We start from the raw sequence: 26,423 nt of genomic DNA, 5'->3' as shown, positions 1-26,423 counted from the left end.
CAATATTTATTAAAGAACAGGCACATTAATGATATGTACTGAGCTATGACACATGGGTAGCCTTTATGCAAATGAGAAAAAATATCCTTGCATTAGTTGTCCTAAAATGCAAAATAGAGTTGGGGATGTTTTCAACAGACTATAACATCTTGATAGTAGTTTCGGATTAGTGTAGTGGTGCCATGAAAGATAAAACAGGGTATAGAGAAAAGTATAGAGACCGAATAACTCCTCTTAAAGTTTCACCTTGAGAAAATGACATCTCGTACTCTTCCAAAGTGAAGTGCTTTGATAGACTAATCATACTTTCAATTAATGAGTGCTATACTTGTCTCCTGAGTAATATATATTGTATTTGGCAATATATATCATATTTCAGAGCTGTCTTCTACTGATCTGTACTGTATGTCTATGTCATTTAGGTGAACTAAAGAAGTTACTGGAAGTGAATTTTGGACTTGATTACAAAATTTTCTTTTAAATTATTCTCTAAAAAATGTTTAAATATTGTCTAAGAAAATCAATTATTCAGGAGCTAAATACATGCTTCTATAAAAAAAATAAGATAAAATTGTCATCACAATTAGATTAAAAAATAGGCATCATAATTTAAATGCAATATACAATTGCTTTTGTGACACACTATTTTGATACTAGGAATAAAGGAATAAATAGTTTCAATCATTCTTTCTCTAGTCTGAGATATCCCCTGAATAACTATACTGTGCTCTAACCATTATTACTAGGTTTTCAATCCAAACCTTGGATTATTACTTAGGAAGAATTTAAGTATCTCAAAAATACAAAAACAAAAATCAAGAACAACAAATAAAAACATGGGCCTTCTTTCTCCCACTGAACTATCATTTCAACATGTGGTTTTTTAAAAAGAGCACACATCTATATTCTAAAACATCAAAAAGCAAGTGGACTTGATTGAATGTCTTTTGAGAAGCTAAGGGATAATTACATCACACGTCACTCAGGAAATCTAATCATACTTTATAGCTGTTTTTGTCCCGAAAAGTCCAACTCATCATGGATGGCAGCTGCTCCCCGAATCCTTTCTTTTCTATTCTTTCCAGACAGGACCCTGCCTGTCACTCCTTCCCACTCTTCCTTTGTTTTTCCTTGCTCATTCTCTGGGTTACACAATCAGAGAGCTCCATGGCCATATTTTATGAAAATCAATTTTGTTTTTTACAATTGTTTGCTCCATACACCATAAAATTAGCACAACAGAGAAAACAAAGATTCTCCTCAGGAAATTGGAAGAAAACAAACAAACAAACAGTGAACACTAATATTTTTGAATGCTTATACAAATAATTACATTATAGTAAAAAAAATGTTGCTCCATGTATTCATTGCATAAATCCATTTCCCAGGTGGTATCCAATTAACTGTAAGGAGTGAATACAGTAATTCTTCCAAGATTGTACTTTTTAATGCAGTATTAAGGCTAAACTTAAATTATATAGGCACTGAAATCACTGATTTACCAAAATCTTGGAAATGGATTATTTTATACTAGGGGAGAGCATGCATTTTTTTCCTTAGAGTTACTTGGTATTTTTCAGTTTTAATATTACATTCATTATGCTCTAGTTTAAATTTTGATACTTAAAAATATTAAATTAATTGCACTATTACCATTGTTGTCTCTTGAATGGATCCAAAACTGTTGATAAAAATGTTGACAACTACATCAACAGGAATGCCTGTGAATAAAAATAAAAATAGAGTCTATAATTAGGACATGTGAAAACTTGATCAGAATTTTCATATTTCATGGTTTATGCATTTGATTTTATATTTTTTCCCAATCCACGAGATGTAAAATTATAAATCAGTTCTCAATTGCTATTAACTTCTTTTTCTAAATAGGTATCATAACACAAATAAAAAACGAGTTAAATTGTAATTTATGATGTTTTCATTCGGATATATTTATTTCTTAAATTGTAAAGACTGGGAAAATACATTTGCCTTTCAAAAATTTTCAAATCAGGCTAATGCATTTACTTTAAGAAAATATAAATTATTTTTTTTAAAAAAGTCTTTCTTAAAATACGGTTTAATTTTTGCATTTTTATAATTATCCCAAATCCTTACTTTAATTGGTAAAGAAGTATTCAATACACTGTACTTAAAATTACTACATTTTTATTTTTAATTCATGAAAATGGAAAGTTACTCAGAAATATAACTGAGTCATTATAAAGATTTTTGCCTGACCTTTTGGAAAATAATTTGAAAGTTCATGGAGTGAGAACTAAGGTATAATGTTGCAAACTTTTTTTTTAATTCATTGTGGGCTGCTGGTTGCGCTAACAAAGGGAAAATGTGAATTTAGCCTTTCAGCCACATAACCACTGACTGATGAAAAACAGGTGGTGAATCAATATATGGTAGACATGTGACAATCCAGACCATGGCTGTTGTTGAAAGTAACTGAATAGGTTCTGGTAATGAACAAAAACCCTGTTTTTACAACATAGTTGTATAACTTCAGTTGACTAGAAGCAGCTGCAGACTTTTTTTTTTCTGTACAGGAAAAAAAAATCCAGCTTTATAATGTTAATCTGATCTACATTAATACCTGTCCTTAGGATTACAGTTTTCCAGAAGAAATCTGTTCATATAGCTTTTCCTAACTCATCAAGAGGACAAAAAAAGAAAAGGAAGTTTGCACAATTGTACAATCTTCTTGTGACTTTTATTGCAAGAATGGATTTTGTTCTTGAAGGTTGTGATAAATAGTAATATTTTGTTCAAGTAAAAACTATCTATGTTGTAGAAAACATAGTCACTTTTATTCACACAGTTAGCATGGTTTTAAAACCATATGGCCATCTTTTTTTCAGCAAGAGTAGAGGGAATATTTTATCAATATGAAAAAATAATTTTTTTTTTGATTTTTAATCTAAGTACACATCAGAATTGTTCTCTATCCCTAAATGAGTTTATGGCCACTTTCCTACAAACTATAACCTTGGTGTCTGTGAATGAAAGCCAGCTCTGTATCCAGAACCTAAATTTAAATCACTGAGGTTAAGAATACTGAGTACTCAGAAAATTCATTACAGAGGTTAGCTCATTAATTCACAATATACATTAAAAAAAGGAACCATATAAAACTATTAAAATTAATATTTTGCTTATCTTTGAACATTTTTGGCATTAAATTGCTCTGAAACTAAGTATATTATAGGACAGTTACATGTCAATTTAAAATCATTGTTTTGAATGTCACAAATAAATTATTTCATACAGGTAAAATTAACTTTTAAAATGCAAAGAATGAAGATATTTGGGGAAAAAAACAAACCTTTGAAATTTGGTCTTATCCTGGGATCATAACTAACCAATAGCCTATTCAAGATATTGCTGGTGGAGTTGGCAGGGACTCGGGCAAGGTCCTCTGCTGACTGCTGGCTGTAAGAGAAAAAAACAAAACAAAATCCTGGTAAGTGTTTAGAAATAGCAAGCAACGAGAATGGGTAATTTTCACTGGAAAAAATACTTTGCTTTTTGAGACAAATCTATAAATTACAGCATGATGTTTCCAAGTAGAAGTAAATAAAAAGTAGTAGACATTGTCAGAAGCCCAAAAGATATTTGTCAGGAAAGCAAACAAAAAACCTATTTTAGTACTTAATTTTACCATATGCATCAAATACTGTCCTAAATACTCCAAGTTACTTTATTTTAAATAAAATTAGACAGACAGCTTACTTGTCCTGAAGTAACCTGCAATTGAAATCTAGACAAGCACAAAGGGAGTACAGGCAATGTGATAACAGCAAAGAAAAAAAAAAAAAAAAGGTTTGAAGACTGAATAATATTAATCTTCTGCCTAAGCAAAGGAGTACATGAATACCATAAGATGGTATGGCCAGAGACATATATAAAATTAAATTGCCCAAGAAATACACAATGAATGTTCTCATTGAGTAAAATATGACCAAAGGGGTGTGAAAATATGGAAATACACTTCTTAAAGGAAACCTCATTTAAAATGGAGTCGGGAAGCCCTGTAGGGGGTGCTCTCAATCAGGTACCCCTTCTTGGCAGCCTACACTAACAGGAAGAAGGAATATTAAGAATTATTTCAACAAAGGAGAACGCTATTTCAACAAAGGAGAACGCAGGAATTTTATCTCCTGTGATTAAGAAAAGGAAGGAGGATCGCTCCTGCCCCAGCAACAATACACTAATCACTGCTTTTGCAAGCTATGATAAAGCAGCACAACCTCAAACTCTTGTTCTTCTCCAATGAACAACCCTCCCCAATTTCCTCCTAAAACCTACTAAAAGCTAACCTTCACTTTGTCTCTTTGTACTTGCCTATGGTTCACCATAACTTGCTTGTCCCAAATTGTAGTTCTTTACTATTACCAAATAAACTCAATTTCCATGTTTTTGTTGTTGTTGTTGTTGTTGTTGTTTTTTGTTTTTGTTTTCAGTTTTGAGGTTGACTGGGGAAATTGGTAAAAGAAGTTTCTCTATTATCAGATCAATTAAACAAGGAAAATACTCTATAGAGCTATAAGATATTACGATCTCTTTCTTTATATATATATACATATAGATATGTATAGTATGTATACATATGTATAGTATATATATATATATATATATATATATATATATATATATATATATATAGTATATCTATCTATCTATATATAGCGTATGTATAGTATGTGTGTGTGTGTGTGAGCGCCCGCCCGTATTTGCTGTCAACTATCAGAAAAGGTAAAACTGCCCTGTTTTTCTATTTCAATTAACTTTGGACAATGGATCTGGACTATTGGTATTTGCTTGAGAGCACTTAAAAAAGACACAAACCACACCTTCTCAGAAACCAAATGGAAACTGTTTAGTTGTTTATTATTTGTTTGTTTTACCACCCATGAAATCTTGTCATATAATCATTTTCTCAAAACAGAAAAAAATAATAATTCATGAGAATCACAAGGAAGATTAAAACTACTTGGAGCATCTAGCACTGTCCACTCTGTATTGATATGGTAAAGTGTCATTTTTATAAATGATATTAATTTATATGAAACAAGTTTAGATGTATTGGGCATGGCTGTTTTGAAATTCCAGCTCTTACCTATCAGGCAATTCTGTTCTGAGTTAATTATCATACAATCTGCTCTTAAGATACAACCACTAATGTGAGATATGACTGATATTAAGAAATTTGGAAAAAAAATCTAAAAATACTATGAATTGATACAAACTTTTCAAGTAGATATCAAAGTCCAAAACATTAAAGAAAAAAACATGAAAATCAATTAGTTAAACCTCCCAAAGTTGCAGGGGATTATATAGATTTTTAAAATTGCTTCTCATGGTTTTCTCAGCTCCAATACCATATCTGCAGGGAGTTGGGGACTGGTAATAAGATTTTCCATTTCATTGTAGGTTAAACTGTAACCTCCTTAGAACCAACTGTTCCCTTATCAAAGATAGAAAACTCTAAAGAGAATGAGGGTATGTGGGAAAATTGGATATTCGGAGGCAAATTAGTGTTCAAATTCATCTACAAGTTTTCTCATTCAAAGGATGAAAATAGAATTGATTAATAACAAAACATGCTTGTATTGGTTCAATTAAGAATTGCTATTATTGTGCCTCTTGATATAAAATACTTCACAGGTACATTCCTTGAATGAAAGGACAACATAATGACAATTAACAGTAGTTTGTAGTAGGGAACTTTCCAGCCTAGTATTTTTCTTCCAGCTGTGAAGGGTGGAAGAATATGCCACCCTAATATATGTCTCTTTGGCATAAGGATAATTTTGAGCTAAAGGCACTTGAAAATCAGCAAATGCAGTGAGAGTCTTTCTCTCAACTGTCCTTATCTGCCTGAAAACAGATCCTCCAAAAGGCACTCCATTGTCATAGATCCTCTCCCCAGGAATTTCATCAAATAGGAAACACTTTTATAGCAGGATAAGAGACTAGAAGTGGACACCACACCCAGACAAACTTTGTCATAAACTATCCTATAACCGATCTAGTTTTCTAAGGGCCCATTCACTTTTCCTAAAAATTGTTTATTCTCCCTTTAGTGGCCTATATCCCTCCTCCCCTCCCCCTATTAAGATGATATATAAGCTCTCAAATCTCAGGACTTATTTTGGGTTTTCACTTTTTTTTTTTTTTTTGCTGTGATACCCCTGTACATGTAATATTAAAAATTAATAAATTTGCATACCTTTTCTCCTATTAATCTGCCTGCTTATTTCCAGTTTACGTAATAGACCCAGTTATACTCCATAAGCTGTGTCAATCAAACTTATTTTCTAGCCATTCTAACTCAAAAACATTTCTACCAAATTTTATCCTTATCTTTCTCCCATTCACTGGCTCAGAATAAACCCCCTTCCTGGAATATTGTAACTTCTACTCCTCATTCTATTAATCTAAACCAAACCTGTCCTTTAACATTGATTTTCTAAAATCTTGCCTCAATGATCCCACCCTATTCTAATGAATACAAACTGATAAATATATATTGGCAATTATTTTGTACTTTCTTTTCCTATCCATGTGTGTATTACCAACAAGGTAGGATACAGACTGTATGATTCTTGAGGGAATCATGGCCTCTATATTTTTGTAATTCCCTGAATTGCTTCTATAGTATTAAATACACATTGGTTCAAGCACTTTCCATCTGCCTGCTTTTCTAAGTAGACTTCAGCCTCAAGATACCTGTGTATGCTATAGCGGTAGCAGTTCCACACATCATTTCCAGATGAAGAGCATTTCTTCCTGAGGTGTCCTCTTAGGAGAAAGAACTCCCCCCACCCCCTCAGAAGCTTCCCAGATCTGGACATTGCCGAACCAATCACTGGCCAGGGGGAAGAAACAATCATGATTGACTCAGACAATAGTCTAGTATGAAATAGATATTGGAGAACCAACCATTGTGTCCATTACATTCTTTCATTTGATAATCACAGACACTCACTTGTTTAAATGATATTAGCCACCCAGAGACCTGCTTTTTAGCGGAGTGAAAGAGAAAGGCCAGACTGGTAGAAGAGTGAGCAGTAGGTGAGTAAATGGAACAATAGAGTTCATAGTATATGCAGATATCATGACACAGCAAGGTTAAGAGATTTATCTAAGGTAATAGAATGAAAAATGAAAACTGGTAATACTGATTCCTAGTTAACATTTTACAAAAAGCCTGCCATAATGGAAGTGAAATATTCTCTACTTATTACCGTCCTTTCATATATTGTTTTACATTGCTTTAGGACAATAATACATATTACATCTTACGTTCTATTAGTCTTACTAATTTTTTAAATTATTAGTCCTGGAAAATCTGAATTTGTCCTTTTTGCAACTTATCAGTGTCACTCTTCCCTCAAGACATCTCCAAATGCTTGTATTTCTCTCCACAGCAAAAAAAAAAGAAAAAAAATTCCTAATTTGTTAACAACAATAACTCAATGTTGGTTGACAAAAAGAAAAAAAAAATCTTGGCATTTATTAAAAAAAAGGAATATATGAAATATTCTATGTCCCCCTTTCTTTTATTCTTAATTTGTGTCAATATACATTTTCATGTCTCTGATGCAGGCAACCTGACATAAACAGTTCACCCTTCTTATATTAGAATTTTAGAGACATTTTAAAAGTTAAGTGAAATCCAATGTAGTTTATATTCACATACATGGATTTAGAGATTTTTCCTACCTTAAGAAATAGATAAATCATATTTTTTTAGCTGATCAATACTAAATAACATTAAAGTCACCTTTACACATTAAAAAGTCATTTTAAAAGCCTGGATACCTATGCCACTTTCTTCCAAAAAGCTAAACCAATGTGCAGTTAGCATATTTTCCTATATCAGCACTTTACTACATATAACCTTATAATTTGGAAAGGGACTAGTATTATTTATATAAAATATGCAGGGATAAGAATAGTTAAATGATTTTAACCAGGTCACACACACTTAATGCTTGTTTCATTATTAGAATCTTCATATTCTGAATGTCCAGTGTTTCATTTGACTGTGCCATTTTGTTTTATTTCAAGAAATCTATCAACAATTATGATATTATTACAAAACAGGTTTTATTTCATGGAAATATGATATTAATTTAAGAAAACAACTTACTCTACTCAGGCAATGTGATCAAATGACTAGAGAAAAATAATGTTTTATATCAAAAGCCTTTTACAATCTCTTTTGTTCACTTGCCTAAACTTGAACCGATGTCATTACTAATATGTAAAGTTATGGCAGGAATTTATCAGGCTGTATAGCTGTATGATATAATGTTTTCCAGCTCTAAAGGAAAAATCCAGAAATTTCTTTCCAAAGGGGGAAGCTCAGTTTTCCATTAACTGTAGAGCGTTCATATTTTACATGACCCTTTAGTGACCATGCTGCACAGTTCCATTTCAAAACTGATGTGTATGAGAATATTGTCTTAATCTCCTCTCTCAAACCAGGAATCTGAGCCCAAAGGGATTGTTTTGCTTTTGCATAAAGTTATAAATGCCACAGCAATGGTCAAAGTTCTCAGACCTGAATGTGGCATGGTATATGTCAGCATGAGTAATCTGGGAGTGGGAGCTACGAAGTTTTCAGATGGACATGAACTGAAGCAAGTACAAAACAGCAAGGAAAGAGCAAAGTATATAACATGTGTGGGTTGTAGTATACCTCCTCTTTTCTCTAGGGCAGTGATTCTTTACCTCTTTACTAAGTTATAGACACCACTGAGAGTCTGATAAAAGCTATGTTCTTCCCTGAGAAATGTACACAAAGTTTGCAATGCTGAGGGTTCCTGGATCTGTGGACCACAGGTTAAGAAACAACTCCTCCATGTAAACAAATGCGGGTATCCTCATCCAACGTGAGAGGAAAGGAAAAGAAAAAAAAATCAGGTATCTTGTAGACAGAAAATAAGCTCAAAACAAACAATCAAACAAAAAAAGGATGATGAAAATATGGCAAAGAGACATAGAAACCAATTGAAATAACTCCCAATGGCCAAATCTGGAACAATTTGAGCAATAAAATAAAGTAGTATTGGGTTATATTCTGAACCATAAAATAAAATCCATGAGTCCATATAGATATATGCCTCCCCAAAACACATAACCCCAGTATAATCATGAGGAAAAAACATAAGTCAAATCCCAATAGCACGATGTTTAACAAAATAGCTGACTAGTAGACCTTAACATTGTCGTGCAATATACAGATGATGTATTATAGAATTGTACCCTTAAATCCTATATAATTTTACTAACCAATGTCATCCCAATACATTTAATAACAATTAATTGAAAAAAACCTGTCATGCTCATTAAATAGAAGGATAATCTGAAAAACTGTCACAGCCAAGAGGAGCCTAGGGAGGCATGGCGACTAGATGTAATGTAACGTCTGGAATGGGGTTCTGGGACAGAGGAAGGACATTAGGTAAAAACTAAGGGACTGTGAAGAAAGTATGGACTTTAGTTAATAACAATGTATCAATATTTGTTCTTCAATTGTAAAAAAAGTACCATAGTAATGTAAGACGGTAACAACAGGGGAAACTACATGCAGTATTTGTGAACTCTGTACTATTTGAGCAACTTTTCTATAAACCTAAAACACTTCTAAAATATAAAAAAGTGTATTTAAGACAGAAAAAAAAAGAGCAGAAGGCCAAAGACACATCACCAAAGAAGACATAAAGATGGCAAATGAGCATATGAAAAGATGTTCCACATCATATGGCATCAGAGAAATGCAAATCAAAACAACAATGAGATACCACTATACACCTATTAGAATGACCAAAATCCAGAACACTGACAACAGCAAATACAAATGAGCATGTGGAACAATGGGAATGCTCATCCATTGCTAGTGAGAATGCAGAATGGGACAGCCACTTTGAAAGACCGTTTGGTGATTTCTTATAAAACTAAACATACTCTTTCTATAAGATCCAGAAATCTTGCTCCTTGGTATTTATCCATAGGAAATGAAAACAATGTTGACACAAAAACCCTGCACACAAATATTTGTATCAGTTTTATTCATAATTGTCAAGAACTGGAAGTAACTGAGATGTCCTTCAGTAGGAGAATGGATAAATAAGCTGTGGCACATCCAGGCAATGGAACATTATTCAACGTGAAAAAGGAATGAGCTATCAAGCCATGGAAAGATATGGAGAAATGTCTGATTCCAACTATATGACATCCTGGACAAAGCTAAACTACAGAGACAGTAAAAAGATCAGTAGTTGCCAGGGGTTGAGGGGAAAAGGTAGATGAATAGGTAATAGACAGAGGATTTCTGGGGCAGTGGTGATACTCTTCTAGGTCATCAGACAAACATGTATACAAAGACAAACACTTTATATATTCAAGTAAGAAACTAAGTATTTATTTATGAATCCAGATAATTGAGGGGCTACTATAGAGAATATTTATTTGTTTTGCATTTTCCTAATTATAATTTATTATTATCTCTCTTGACAGCCTCTGTATTTATTTTCCATTCTGTTTTCACAGATTAAACTGTGAACGGAAGGTTTGTGAATACAGGCAGTGATATCTTTTACATGATTAGTTGAGTTTAATTAGTTTATATTTATTGAAAATAATGTGTTTATGGGTACATGTGTATGTGTGTGGCAAAGTCTGTCATGTTATTACAGGCCAAGAATCATAATTAAGAACAGTGTTCCACAAGATTCATTTTATTTATTCCCCTCAGTTGGGCTTAAGGAACTTTTGGATCCTGTAGAAACATTTTCAAATCTTGTCTAACTTCAATTATGCAATTACATCATCCATGGCTCAAAGAAAAATGTTTTTCACAAAGTAGAAACATCTATTTGGAGAGATGCTGGGTTTTAGATACTAGCAATTTCCAAATGTCATCAAAGGCTATGATCTTTTTGAACTTCATATCACATGTGAGATCATCTGTCCTTGAGTACTATAAGTATCTTCTATCTATATGGTATGTTTCTCAAACAGTGTAAAACACTATACATTCTCACTACTTCTCATTAGTTTTCTAATTTGATACAAACCTTATGACATAAGGAATTAAACCTCAATCCAAACAAAATGTTTACTGTGTAATTACTTACCATAGTATGCAGAAATAGTAATACATTCTGGCCCAGCAAATAAAAATCTACAGTAATAACCTTAACTCTGCTATTAACTGTAGCTGGAACAGTACTTACCTTTTCTCAATTTTCCATGCATAGCATAAATATAAAATGTTTCTCTTCTGGTCCAATAGAAATGGCAATAAGATAAACCCACAGTCACACACATAATAAAGTTAAGTGTGGGTATAATAGAAGAAACACTTGTCTGAGTCAAACGACTGGCCTTCTAGCTCCAGACAAAGATTCCTACATAATATTGCACAAATTTCTTACCCTCTCTGAGCCTCAGTATCCTCACCTTTAAATCAAAGGTTTAAATGACATGATCTCTAAAATCCCATTCAGGGGATGATCCAGCTCTACCGGTAGTGGAGACTCTGGTGCTGCATTCTACCTATTCTCCCACCCCGACTCGCCCCCTCAAAACTGAGGCTGCTGCCAGCAATGTGCCTGCTTAAGGGTTTGAGATGGGTCTCTTCTGGAACAGCCTTCAGCTGAAGGGAGGTGTCTTACTCTGCAGGCAACCGACACCCAAAAACTTCCATGTGGGGACACAAAGGAAGGGATCTGAGTCCCTTCCTACTAATGGAGACAACTCTGGAAGGCCATCCCAGCTTCAGAGCTCCCAGTGGCATCAACCGATGTACTCTCTGCATGTAAATCTTCATCTCAGAGTCTGTCTCTGAGAAGATTCAGGCTACACGACCAACTAAATAATAAGATGCCTTAAAGAACAGAAACCTAACTGTCCTGCAATTATTACACTGCACTTCTGTTTTACTTTAGACATCCCTGCATTCATTTAACAAAGTTCTTGAGCATTTACTTTATGTGGTGCATGGTGCTGGTTATGCACTTAAGAATCCAACATAAGTTGATTATTCTCATATAAAAGTGGTATTTAAAACTGTGGGTTCAGATGAAGTTGTCTAGTTATTCTTGGAATTGGCTGTGCATCGAATTCATCTAAAAAGTTCTGCAACTACTGATACCTAGCCCCACTCCCCACCTCCAGATGTAATCAGCTTGGGATGAGGCCCAGGCATCAGGATTTTAAAAGCTCCTTAGATGATTCTAGTGGTCAGATGAGTCGCTTGTTAGAAAAGAGAGTTACAGTGAGAAGAGGACATGGAATTGAAACATGAGGAACTCCAACTCATCATGGCCAGATGGAAGAAAAGAAGCCAACAATTAAGACAAAGAAGAAACTTCCTAAGAGGAAGGAGGGAATACAGAAGTGTGTGATGTCAACAAAACTCAAGGAAAAAGAATATTTTATGGAAGCATTAGTTAACAGGACCACATGGCACAGAGAGGTTGAGATGAGGACTGAAAACTCCGTGGGATTTAGCCAAAGGGAGAGCTGCTTTTTTAGCTGAGAAAGAGAAACCAGATTGGAGCGGAGACTAGTGAGTAGTCGGGAAGGAAATGGAATAAGGGAGTACATCTTTGAAAAGTTTGATTAGCAGTGACTTCAGCAAGATGAAATTGGAAGCTCTGAAGCTTGCCTTCCCCAATGGACCAACAAACTCAATAGCAACGCATGAATCAATTCCCTTTGTCTGAAATCCAGAAACTAGTTGAGAGGCTTCTCCATCCAACTATCTGCAGTGAAATCAGTAGGGAAAGTGTAGATACCCTCTCGCCATAATCCTCAGCCCCAGATATAATTCAGAGGGAACCCTCAGCTTGCAGCTTCCCCCTGAGCAGGAAAAGAGTCTAACCTCACATCTAATATCTCAGCTTTTCTAGATGTTACCTTAGGGACTGGCTTCTGTCTCACCTGCTTTGGAACAATGACTGGGCCCAGTACACATCAGTGCCCTGTGGACTACAGAGGACCAAGCAGCGGTTGGCACAAGTGGAGCTCCTCATAGCTCCATCCCAGCCCCTTCAGTTCACAGCAATTGGGCTATGATCCCCAGCTCCTCCCTGTATCTGTGCGCTCATGATCCTTGCGTTCACAATAGCCACGCACATGTGGAAACACTCTAACTGGACACTGACAGATGAATGGCTTTTTTTTTTTAATGTGGTATATACATATACAATGGAACAGTATCATCCTTAAAAAAGAAAATCCTGCCATATGTGACAACATGAATGAACCTTGAGGGCATTATGCTAAGTGAAATAAGTCAGTCACAGAAGCACAGATATTGTGTGATTCTACTTATATGAGGTTTCTAAAATAGTCAAACTCATAGAAGCAAAGAATACAATGGTGGTTGGCTAGAGTAAGGGGAAATGGGGAATTGCTAATCAACAGGTAAAATTCCATCGTGTAAGATGAATAAGTTCTAGAGACATCGGTGTACATCAGTGTATGACATTGTCCTATAGTTAACAATGCTGTACTGTACACTGAAATATCTGTCAAGAGGGTAGATCTCATGTTAAGTGTCCATGCCACAATAATTTTTATTTTAATTTAAAAACAACTTCCAGTGAACCTCCCCAAAACCATACTGTGTGTATACATACAGTAAATTTTAACTAACATTATTGCTCAATTTAACTTAGACAAAAAATAGCTAAATTAGTGTTTTTTTTTTTTGTTTGTTTTTTTGGCTGAACAAAATGGCTGATTCCTTGAACTATTTACATAGCTATTGTTTGGAAACAAAGTTTCATTTCTTGGCTCTCTTCTAAGGAGAATCTGGCACATGGGGAGATAAAAAGTAAACAAAGTAAAGGCCAGCAGGATGACATGTCATTGGATACAGCTCGTAAATACTTCAACTTTGAAAATTAATAAAATAATTCTACTTTTTTTAAAATCGCTCCTCCCAGAAAAAGAAAAGTTTGACTATTTGGATGCTAGAAAAAAAGAAAGCGTGACTACAGATGTGGGTTTTGGAGACATGTTGCACTTTTCTTTACATTAGTCTGTAATGTAAAACCTGAGTGGATTATAAAAGACCCAGTTGAGTGGGAAAGCTTGAAAAAGTTAATCCCAATTTCAGATTTCCTTCTCACTCCCACCCACACCCCCCCCCCAAAAAAAAAGAAGTCAATGAGATATAAATGATGGGGGCAAGAATTGGCTTTAGATGGGAAGAGATCTCCCACACTGTAAGGAGGGAAGGGAATAGAAGGAGATGGGAACATAGGTAGAACCACGCATCTTGTAGTGGAAAATTGAGTCAGACGGATTTAGTGTCACCCTTAACAGTTTCAAGCTAACAATCCAGAACAATTTTCTTGTGTATCTGCCAAAATGTAAAAGTTTTTACATGAGCATCTAGAAGATAAAATACAAAATATACTGCACCATTTTATAAAACAATTCAGAACCTTAAAGGTAACCAAAAACACGTTCATGTGACGGATTTTGAAATTTTTTTTAAAGGTAATGATATCGTATCCAGTACTGTTACCAAGTAATTAATGACATGATTAATATCATCACCTGTATTTTGTTAACATTGTTCTGGGGGAGGGGGAAAATGTTCTTTGAATGTAAATTTTCAAGAGTTGAAACTGTTTCTCCCCTACAAAACTCATACTAAAATAGAACTACACATTCTAAATATACTACACAGGTGGTAGTCAACAAATATTTAGTGACTGTCTACTATAACCAGTCATTTCCTTGGCCCTGGGAAAATATTAGCAAACAAAATATACAAAAATACCTGCCCCCTGGAGCTCAACCCCTGATTCATGGAGTAATTGGCAACAGGACAGGAATCAAAAAGTCCCCCATCCCTATTCCTTAAAGAATACTATACCATGATGTGGTTTGTACTTGATATGGTTTCAAATAACCATTATCCCAGGTCTAACCACATTTATGAAAAGGTGGTTATTCCAATGTCCTGGTAAATATCTTTATTGCTACTTTGATTGTGTTGCTTTTCTTCCCATGTGTTTTTTTTTTCCTTGTTGGCTTTTTAATTCAATCTTTGAATACAAATTAGAAACAAAATTGAATATATACTATGAAAAGTTGACATTAGTGGAGCCATTTTAAAATAGAGCCACAGGAGCCATTCCAAAGGAATAGCTTACAAGTCTTGCTCCTTGAACCTTTGGAATGTTTAAACTGGGCAAAATAACCTTTGGATTGGGCCAAGCCAACATCGTATTATAAACAGTTATTTGTAAAACTAACAGGAAAGCAGACATCCTGAACACAAGAACTGTTGGTTATTATGGACATTCCTTCTGAACATAGAATCAGTAACCAGCCATGTATAGCAAAAGAGTAACTCAGTTTGTTAACATCGAGGAAAATTCCTTTCTTCTATTCATATAATCATGTCTCTTCCTTTTCTCATAAAAACAAACAAACAAACAAAAAGCCCTTGCCTTCACTCTTATAATCAGGAACCAATTTGGGCTTCTGACTGAATCTGTGCCCTCGAATTACAATTCTGTGATCTCAAGTAAACGGTGGTGCCTCACACTGTGGCTGTTTGGTTTTGGGTTAACGATACTATGTCAATGAAAATCTCAGCATTCGGTGTCATGTGTACGAAAAAGGAGGAGAAGCTGAGTCTAAAATTCATACAGAAACACAAAGGACCTGAAGAAGAACAAAGCTAGAGAACAGGCATCCCGCTACAGTAATAAGAGAATATGTAGTGGCATGGTGTTAGCGGTAGCAGACGAGTGGTACAACTACAATTTAGTAAAGTATGGCCTTTTCAATAAATTTGCTGCATTAATTCTATGTGCCAGTTTTAAAGACGAGTCTGGACCCTATCCCATATCATACATACAAAATAAATGGAAGTGAATTACAGAAATGTGAAATATACAACAATACAGCTTCTAGAACAAAACCTGAAAGAGTACTGTCATGATGCTGGAGTAGAGACAGATTTCTTAAATAAAACACAAAAGCATTTAAAAAGATTAATAAATCAGACTTCATTAAAAATGAGTACTTAAGTTCATCTGAAGACACTGTTAAGAAAGTAAAAAATCCATCATAAAGATTGGAGAAGAGATTTGTAGTACATCTATGTGACAAAGAATTTTATCTAGACTATATAAATAACTTCTATGTATTGATTATAAGAAAATCAACACAATTTTTTTTGATGGATAACACTTGAAAAGGCACTTTACGAGAAAGGATAACTAAAAGTCCAATATACATATGAAAAGGTGCTCAGCAACATTAGTCATCAGGAAAAAGCAAATGAAAATAGCAATTTGATATTTTATACCCACATCTCATGGCTAAAATTAAAATGACTGCTGATAATAATCGAGTTTTGACAAGGATGTGAAGCAACTGGAACTCTCACGCATGAATGATGGGAGAATTGAAAAACTGCCCATACCTTCTGAAATCCACCCTATGAAGACTTACACCCTATGAAGATAGGGTATATATATATATATTATCCTGTTTGGATGAGTGTTTCCTAATGTATAGTTTTATTTTAGTCTTTGATAAAATATTGAGAATGATAAAGCCGAAATTTCACCAGGAAACATCATCCTGTTTGAAGATGTTCTACTAATTAAACAGCTATGAACTCATCTAGTTTTAATATTGAGACCATATTTATAAATATTGTCCATAGAGATCATATGTTATTTTCAAGGACTTTAACCAATCCAGACATAATGACTTATAAAAGCCAAAGATCTTTAGGCTTTTACTCACTCTTTAAACAAATTAGTGTGAGTGTGTGTGTGTGTGTGTGTGTGTGTGTGTGTATGAGAGAGATTGAGAGGGAGAGAGGGGGCATGCAACAGGCACTATGTTGATCTCTTATGATGAAGTCAGTAAGACAGTGCTCTCAAGGAGCTTACAATCTAGTGGGGAAAGCAGACAATTAAAACAGATGATTACCACACAGTATGATAAACATGGCAGGCAATTAGGGTACTATGAAGACCCAGAGTGGGTCTATCTAAATCCGACTATCAGGATTAGGAAAAGTTTCCCAACGGAAATAACAGGGTGTGACAGAGTTTGAGGTCATTAAGGGGCAGTCAGAATAAAATGTTGGACATATGGGTGTGATGCTCTTCAGAATCATCTGGGCCAGACATTTAGGAGTCAATGGTGAATAAATGGTATTGATAATCATAGATTTGGACAAGACCACTGAGGCAGGAGTTAACTAAACATAGAAGGAGAACACTGGCATTTTCGGTGAAGCAAAGAACACTTTCAGAGGTGTGAGAGAGCAAGTGTGTATGAGACTTGCCTCATATGTGGGTTGGGCTAGGATAGGGGCTGGGACGGAAAGATAGTGCTGGTGGTGTAGAGGCCAGTTCAGTAAGAGCTTTGGGTACAGCCAAGAAATCAGGACCTTATTCAGAAATCTATGGAGTCCCTTAAAAGACTCTAAGCATTAGAATGACTTGACTATATTGAAGATTTAGAAAATATGCGCTAGCATCAGCGTAGAATATGAATTGATGGGGGAAGACAAGAAGCAGGAAGACAGAGTTTCCCCAATAAGGGTGGGGAAGAATAATAAAGCATGGGAATGAAACTGAAGGACATGTTCCAGAGATGGTGAAGTCTGTGGATTGAAAAGTCTTGGTGGCTACTGAATTTGAGAAGCTAACATAAAGTAGAAAGAGAAAGTCTAAAGTGATCCCCAGGATTTTTATTTGGAAGGGAAAGGAAGTGGTGCTATGATTTGCTCTGAAATGAAACACTATGTTGGAAGGGATGGGGAGGATTTCTGAACTCAAGTTTTACCATTTTAAGTTGAGTTTGAGGTCAAAATGGGGTAGCCAGATAGAAATGCTGGCTGTACACTATGGTGTTTTTCAGCGATGTCTGGTCTGGACATAGCAACTTAGGAGTTAACAGCGACTAAATGGTAGTTACAGCCGTGGATTTCGACAAAATCACTCAGGCAGAATGTATAGAAAATCAGAGGAAAGGCCAGTAGATTAAGGTCAATGTCAATTCAAGCTGTAAAATAAAAGCTGTGTCCAAGGACTTAATCTAAAATATTTTTTTCTAATTTACATTTTATTTCTTATTTATTCATATATAGTAAATTTAAAACTTGAAAACAAATTTATGAGGCAACTTGTCAGTGTTGTATTGATTTTTCATTTATACATCAAAAAAACTACTACTAATAGCATATATTTATGATTTTAGAGCATCTCAAAACAATATATTTAAAAATATATGTAGTAAAGACCGGGAAAAGTTTATGATATGATTCAAGCTCAACATCAATATTATACTCTAGAATATTAAGGACCCCAAGTCTTTTATTTCTTCTACATTTTAAAACATTTTCCCTTGATGTACTGTCTTTGGGAGAAAATATTGTTATAACAGTAAAATGGGATGTGTTTCGTTCATGTTTGCTACACTTACACAACGCATTAATGCATATGTCTATGCAACACCATTGTTTGATCGACTACTTTAAAAAAAGCTTAAATAAATCGAAACATCATTGGGCAAGAATTTCACTATATTGAGGAGTATTAGCATAGTCTGTACCTAATTTCTGAGTTTTGTAATCTTAAATATGCCTCGTGGTCAAGATGTTTTATACTTAATCAACCTACACAAAATGGGCAAACTGTTTAATCCTCTAAGATGCAAATACTTTGCATATTGTTTCATAGCACATTATTAGAGCTGAGATTCTTAATCTGGATGTTCAAAGAAATTTAATATAATGGACCCAATCATAGCCAAAGAAAATTCTACGCTTCTGAAGTTCACAATTCAGTGGTAATAAAATCACAAGTCTTAACATGATGTTCAAACAAACAAACAAACAAAAAATATAAATCTAATTCTCCAAGGTACAGCTACTTTTTAGTAAGTCAGATTTGGGGCAGCATCACCATGGCAACTATTAGTAAAGCTTTATCTAGTGTCATGATTATAAATAAAATACACTTTAAACTATAGTAGAAAATTTCAAAGATAAAATTTCAATTACTTACTCAACACATCTAAAACAATGTGATAAGGCTTACCAGGTACATGTTGGGCCTTTCACTTGAAGATTTCCAAATTCATCAAAAGAGAACTTTTATTTTTTCACTCTTTCTCTACTAGATTCAGCTCTAAAAATCTGTCTTAAATAACTATAAGCATATATAGTCAGTTTATATATAAGACAATTTTAATAGTGTAGTTCTGAAAAGGGATAAAGTGTCCTCTAAAAGACTTGTATGGTGGTTATTAGGCTTACTGATGTCATCTTCAAAACTCTTGATTCCTATTATTTAATGGAGTAGGAGGAAGAAGATATGAGCCCTAGGAGCTTCCTCATATAAAGAAACCAGACTGATCAAAGGTATCTTGACCCCACATATAGCATTACCATGACTGCAATACGTATATAAGTTTGTGTCAATATGTCAACATTCATCATATAAAAAAGGTTAATATAGAGAATATCTAAAACATGAGAAGGTGTCCTTTCACTTGGGAAGAGAAAGGACAGATTTAAGTCTATTTCTATTTCCCTAAAATGCTAATCTCTTGGTTGTGGCACAAAAGCTCTGAGAGTGAAGAGTAGTTAGAGATGGTTGCAAATGATAGTTATTCCTGAACCTTCCCCCATCACACACTTCATACCCAGTTGGGTGTTGCTCAGGAGGGAACCATGGCTAAGCCTCCTTAGATGGCTAAGGAGGGACATGTTAATTTAACTGAGGGTCATCCCATGACATACCCAGAAATCTGGCGCAGACTTCAGACTGTGTAGCCCTGGAGTAAAAAGGACTATTAAAGCTGAAAACCAGGAGGTATTTCTTAATACATTGTTTATAATACATTATACGTTGTTTAATGCTAGTCTCACATATTCATACAAATATCTATTCCAAAATACCAAGTATAACATCCTTTCTTTACAAAATATACTTCCCAAAATGTACCTTAATATCTTTTACAGAATATCTATAAAAGTATAATAATCTACATTTTAATAATGGTGATGCTGGAATAATATTACCTGTGATCAACATGGCAGTTAAGAAATCTTAATTGAAAAATGATCTGTAACAGCAAATTAATTTTAACTCCAGATCACTACATACGTTAATTACCTAAAAGCATATTATATTTTGTGAAAGTTATGCATATTATCTACTGTTCAATTGCTCTACTGGATATTATTTGCTGTTATTCAGTAGTAATATTAACCTTTCCTATTAAACAAACAAATAGAGAGTACGAACCAAAAAACTATGTTGTTTTTTAGGGGGGTGGGGGTGGTTCACATTTAGATTTCGTTTTTACATGTAACTTCAAATTTAATGACATATTTTTGGAGAAATATCCTAATTTCCTAATATCAGTCCTTTACCAAAAATATTGAAATAGAAAACTGATCCACCACTATGTGAATTTTCTTGTGCCATGCATCGATATAAACTAATAGACTTAACATTATAGTTTAGCCATCTGATCTTTTAATGAATGTCCACTTTTAGGAGATATTTTTTAAAAATTAACTTTTGTACTTACATTTGATAAAAACATAGAATCTCAATATCCAGTTAAAGCTGCACATTTAAGTAAGAAAAAATATTAACTTTTTTTCCACTTTTATAAAGGACGTATAAAATTTTATAAGCCTGGGCCATAAACGAAGCTTTATAAAACTTGACCTTTAATACTGGGAATTAGCTTTCACGTTTTAACCGCTCTTCAGCCTGTCATTTTCTACCTATGAAACAAATGGGTGCATATTCTGATGTGAAAAGCTCTGCTACTATGTGTTTCAATAAACCACCTTACTTTGATAAAAATGCAATAACATTTCTGCATATAAGAATATAAGACGTGGAGAACATACGATGGGCATAGATACTGCTTCTTTTTCCCCTTCCCCTTCTTTGAAGACTTCTCTTTAGAATAGGCTTCTTCAACACACAGGGAAATTAAAATAAAAAAGGAAATCGCCAATAAAAACTTCATCTTGAAAAGTTAAATTTCAGGAGATGGATCTACAAAAGAGGACAAGAAAACATTTACAGTTATGAAGCAAATGATTAACTATCGTGTTTCCCCGAAAACAAGACCTAGCTGGACAATGAGCTCTAATGCGTCTTTTGGAGCAAAAATTAATATAAGACCTAGTATTATATTATGTTATGTTACATTACATTGCATTACATTACATTACACCTGGTCTTATAGTAAAATAAGACTGGGTCTTGTATTAATTTTTGCTCCAAAAGATGCATTATTGTCCAGCTAGGTCTTATTTTCGGGGAAACACAGTATATGACTCTTTAGGGAGTATGATCATTACCATCCAAGGGACATTTGTACATCAGATCCTCACTGCTCAATCCTATGTGGTTATTCTTCCCTATATATTATGTGATGATTTAACAGTAAAAGGTAGTTTAAATAATGGCAGGAAATAAAACCCCAATGAGATAGAAAAGATACCATGCAATATTTCTGATCTTATAATTATATAAAATTATAAATTGATACTGAATTGCACAGTATATCAATCTATGTTTAGAAAGATATCTGGAAGGATCTTTAACACGTGTTAAAATGGTTATCCATGCTAATACATTTTAGTTAAATTTTTGCCTTTTTTAATTGCTATATTATTTGAATTTTCATGTATATTTTTTACAAACAATACACAATTTTAAAGGGAAAACAATTCTAAGTATTAAAGAACTGACAGATAAAAGAAAAACGTTAGTATCAAAGAGTTGCACACTCTAAATTCATTGTTTTTTATTTACAAACACTAAAGTTGCAAGTTACCTTTTACCAAAAAAGGTGCATATTAATTTAAATTAGCTTTATAGCTTTCATACTTGCATGATACTAATATTTATTATCAAAAAGATGATCTCTGACTCAAGAAATTCTAGGTAACATTATATAAAGTAATATAGCCAGTATGGTCAGACTCTTCCAAATAATCTTCTTAGCCATTTTTAATAACATTTTCGATGATCAAATGAGAATTATATTCTTGCCAGAGTCTGATGCATTAAACAAACAAACAAACAAAAAACAACTTTAAGCTTCTACTAACATTGGAATATTTAAACCTCTTCTGCATACTTCAGTTCCAAGCCATAAATTGTTTCTCCTTCATTGTTTTCTGCAGAGGGACAGACCTGTCATATACCTCAACATTAACTCAACACCCAGCGCACACTTACAAACTTGCCTCTCCTATGTCGTGTTTTTCATCTCCCTTTTTCCCAGAAGTGATTTTTTCACATGTATGCTTTACACCCACTACAGCAAAGCCAGGTCCTTTATAATGAAGACAGCAGAGGGTGCTTATCAGGCCAACTGCCAACAACAGAGGGCTCTTCTCTGTCAATTTACAGCACTGGATGGTCCCTTCCCCCGTCCTACGGAGGCATCAGCTTCCAGATACCTTTGCTCACAGCAGCAGGTAGTTCTCCCACCTTCACATCCTTTACCAAGAAAACAGAAGGGTCGTCCTAACGGTTTCAAGGGGCCAGCAAGAAATTGATCACTATGCTCTCTTTTACCTCCAACCTTTCCAAGGGGACAGCTGCAATGACTGAAGGATCTTCACAACCAAACAATGCCAGGAGCCCTCCCCTCTCGCGTTCTCTATCCCCGGCCCTCTGCATTTCTCCATCCGCAGGGTGTCCGCGGACGCCACAGCATCTGTGACCGGGCTGCAGCTACTTTGCGCCCCCGTCCCCGCGCTCGCCTCCTCCCCATGCACGCCGCAGTGCTCCGCGTGCCTCCGCCACGCCAGGCTTGGACCCGGTCTTTCTGCAGAGGCATTTGTACCGTCCCCAGACTACCGCCACTGTCCACCTTGTCCTCCCCAGCCCTTCCCTCCGCGGTGGAGCCCCGCACACGTACCCCAGGCGCTGCCACCCGCAGCCGCCAGGCCGGGACGAGGAGGCGCGGGGCCCAGACGGCGGTGGCTGCTGGGGGTGCGGCGGGCGCAGAGCGGGGGCAGGTGCGTCCCGGCTGCCCGCGCCACCGCGGAGCTCGGCTGACGCGCCTGCTCCGGTCGCGGAGCCTGCGCCGTGGCGCGCCGCTGCCGGGCGTCTGCAGCCGCAGCCGCGGTCGGGGCCGCTGCGGGGACCGCGGGCCGAGTCGCGGGGAATCGGGGACAGGGGGACAGCGGAATGGGGGCGGGAGGAGGTGTCCCGACCCAGCGTGGACGGCGTCAACACCTTCCTCTCCATGCATTGCAGAGGTTTCAGATCAGAAGGAATGCAGTCCCCCTCTGGGGGACTAAAGACTATGGGAGCGGGGGACGGGGGGAGGTAAGGTCAATGTTGGTACAGAAGAAAAAAAAAAAAATCCTTTGCAGAAGCTGCAATCGTTTAGGGTCACCTTTTGACCACTAGTGACAAAAAGCAATAGAACAATAAATGACCTTCTTGGACCAAAGCCGACAAGTGACAGTTTATATTATTGCCTAGACTCCTGCTCTAACCTAATTTCCGAGTCTTGTTTCCAGTTTCCCAAAACCTGACTCTTCTAAGCATCCTCACACTGGGCAAAATGAATAAGACCATATAATCATGCAGGTAATGCTGTTTTAACATTTGTTACATAATTGACATATGTACAGAACTTTATATTTTCAAAACCCTTTCACTGCATTATCTCATTTGGCCCTCACAACAGTCATTCCTGGGCAAGTGTTGTGTCTTCATTCCCATTTTGCAGATGAAGAAAATGAAACTAAGATATATTAAGGGATTTACTTGGTGTTACATAGCTTGAATGGAATTTACCAGAGACTCAAAGTCTAATTGTTACACTTCTGGGTCAGATATGATATCAGCTTTCTCTAGCAGAGTGTTCATTGTCCTTGTTTAGGAGGTGGCCTTTCGTTTGGCTGTCGAGCTCTTGGATAACAGACAAAGCTTTCCTATTATCTCTTGACTGTATGCCTAACTGATTTATTTATTAAGAAAGCACTGGTTCAGGTGAGCATCACTTAGTGTTATACTGTGGACCCACAGACTTATCCAGTAATCAATGTGTCAACCTATATCATATGGGGAGAAGGGAGCATCCCCTACATACAGTAATTGCCTGCCTCTTCTCACTAGAAGCAGGAGACACAGATGGGTGCTTTGTAGACATGATGGGATGTGGAAATACAAAGTACACACACACACAAACACACACACACAAGGCTGGCAACACGGTACACGCACCATAGAGTATCGGTTGTTTACCCTCATGATTGCGCATCTGGCTGGGAATCTCAGCTCATGGCCACTGCCCAGCCTCACGAAAGTATGGTATGGCATATCACTAGCGCAGAAAAGATAAAAATTCAAAGTACAGTTGCTACTGAATGAGTATTGCTTTTGCATCATTTTAAAGTAAAAAAAAAATCATAGGTAGAACCATCATAAATTGAGGACTCTCTTTAAACCATGTTCTATAAACTTTACACGATATTCTGCTGCCTAAAATTAGCATTTAATCATTACTTTAAAGGGCTGTCCTCTTTAGAGACTCCAAATTGGATCATGATATGACTTTGGATTTTAAAGGTATACAAAGGAGAACCGTATTGATCATGTAAGTTTTATAAGATATATGTTTTGGAGAATAGGTCATATAAGGAAGGATAAAGTAATGTTTCATGCAACCACGGGTGTTGAGAAGTTGAGGAAAACCTTAAACTTACTTTTCATATAATTGAGGAATTATTAAGAGTTTGGAATAATAGGATGCTCAGATTCGTATGGTGAAAGAGACTTACCTTTTATTTACAAAATCTTAGGGACACATTTAGAAGAATTTCTATGCTGAAAATATCTAAAGTTGACTTGTTCACCTTCCCTACTATTATCTCTACATATGCCACTTATGGAATCTCTATTGGAGAATTCGGTTAATCATAAGAAAAAGCATGCTCAACTGTCTGGATGGGTTTGGGTTTTGTTTTGTTTTGTTTTTTACCCAAAGATTAGAAAATACAGTTAATGACCTAAAATGACCTCTTCCAGGCCTGTGGTGCTGTGAAGTTCAGAATTTTGAATGTTTTCTATGAAGGTAATCTGCTCACCTATATTTATAAAGTTGTTTCATATATTGTCAAAGGGGAAGCTTCCAAATGTTATGAAATAATCTATTCTCCCCAATCCGGTCAAGTGTTGATTCACGTTCTCGGTTTTTTTCTTTATCTCTATTCACTCCCTTAGTAATTTCATCCAGTGATATGGCTTTAAATACTATGTTGATGACTCCCACATTCATTTCTCCAGACTAGACCCCTCTCCAGAACTCTAGACTCATATATACAACTGCCTTCTCAACATCTCAACTTGCACGCTTAATAAACATTTCAAACTCAACATATCCAAAACGGAACAATTGTTCTTCCCAAATATTCTGCTTCACACTCAGCCTTCTTCTCAGTTGATGGGAACCTCTTCCTTCTTGTTGCTCAGGCCAAAACTCTAGAATTTGTTCTTGATTTCTCCCTCTTTTCTTGATTTATCTCTTTTTCTCTCTTCCCACATTCAATCTGTGAGGAAATCTCATTCATTCTTAACTTACATCCAGAATCCCACTACTTCTCACTATTGTTACCACAACCAACCTGGACGGAGCCACCGTCATCTCTAAATTGGGTTATTGCAATAGCTTCCTGGATGTTCTTTTTGCCTCTACCATTACCCTTCTCCTTCCCCAGTATTCTTAATGTGGCAGGTAGCAGGGGATGTCATATGTTGTATTATGTCACTCCTCAGCCCAGCACCCAGCATGACTGCTCATTTCACTCAGATTCTAAATCAATTGAAATGCTCACCAGGGTCTACAAGGGCCCCGTTGTTATGCACCCCTCCCAATAACTGCCCTCTTCTCCCCATCACTCTTCCCCTTGCTCCCTCTGTTCCAGCCACATGGATCTTGCTGCTTCTCCAGCATGCCTGTGTCAAGTAGGGGCCCACTTTATGTTATTGGTGGCAGATGTTCCCTCTGCCTAAAATGCTCTTCCCCCAGAGAGCCAAGCTTCATGTGTACCTCTGTCATTGCAAGGTTTTTCCTCACATGTGACTGCCTCAAGGAGATTTATCGAATATTATTTAAAAGTGCAAACTGTCCCCTGCCAAAGATTTCTGATCCCTTTTTACCTGCTTTTCCTTTCTTTTGCGTGATACTTATTACCTGCCAATATATTATACAACTTATTAATACACGTGTTGCCTGTCATTCTTTGTTCAAAGGTAAGCTCAATGAAGGCAGAGATTTTTGTCTGTCTGTTTTTGTCCAATGATGTCACCCAGGAACCTGGAGTAGTGTTAAATAAATGAGTAAAG

General features: G+C 35.8%; 1 protein-coding gene across 2 annotated transcripts in view; it reads right to left on the bottom strand.

Moving 5' to 3' along the window:
- The window catches only part of GLRB (glycine receptor beta), a 54,040-nt gene extending 30,885 nt beyond the window's left edge, over positions 1-23,155 (bottom strand). The window contains exons 1-4 of one of the 2 annotated variants that reach the window (XM_033135329.1): positions 22,984-23,155; positions 20,951-21,101; positions 3,332-3,438; positions 1,654-1,721 (exon numbers count right to left, since the gene is read on the bottom strand). In XM_033135329.1, the coding sequence (XP_032991220.1) occupies positions 1,654-1,721; positions 3,332-3,438; positions 20,951-21,072 (297 nt within the window). In that variant the 5' untranslated portion in view covers positions 21,073-21,101; positions 22,984-23,155. Of the gene's footprint in view, positions 1-1,653; positions 1,722-3,331; positions 3,439-20,950; positions 21,102-22,637; positions 22,775-22,983 lie in introns of those variants that run through there. The other variant, XM_033135331.1, reaches the window with a different exon arrangement.
- Positions 23,156-26,423: the final 3,268 nt, after the last annotated feature.

This window comes from Rhinolophus ferrumequinum, chromosome 18 (genome assembly GCF_004115265.2).
Source record: "Rhinolophus ferrumequinum isolate MPI-CBG mRhiFer1 chromosome 18, mRhiFer1_v1.p, whole genome shotgun sequence".
Taxonomy (NCBI): domain Eukaryota; kingdom Metazoa; phylum Chordata; class Mammalia; order Chiroptera; family Rhinolophidae; genus Rhinolophus; species Rhinolophus ferrumequinum.
Note: the sequence above shows the minus strand (reverse complement) of the source record. Positions and strands in the feature narration are given on the sequence as shown.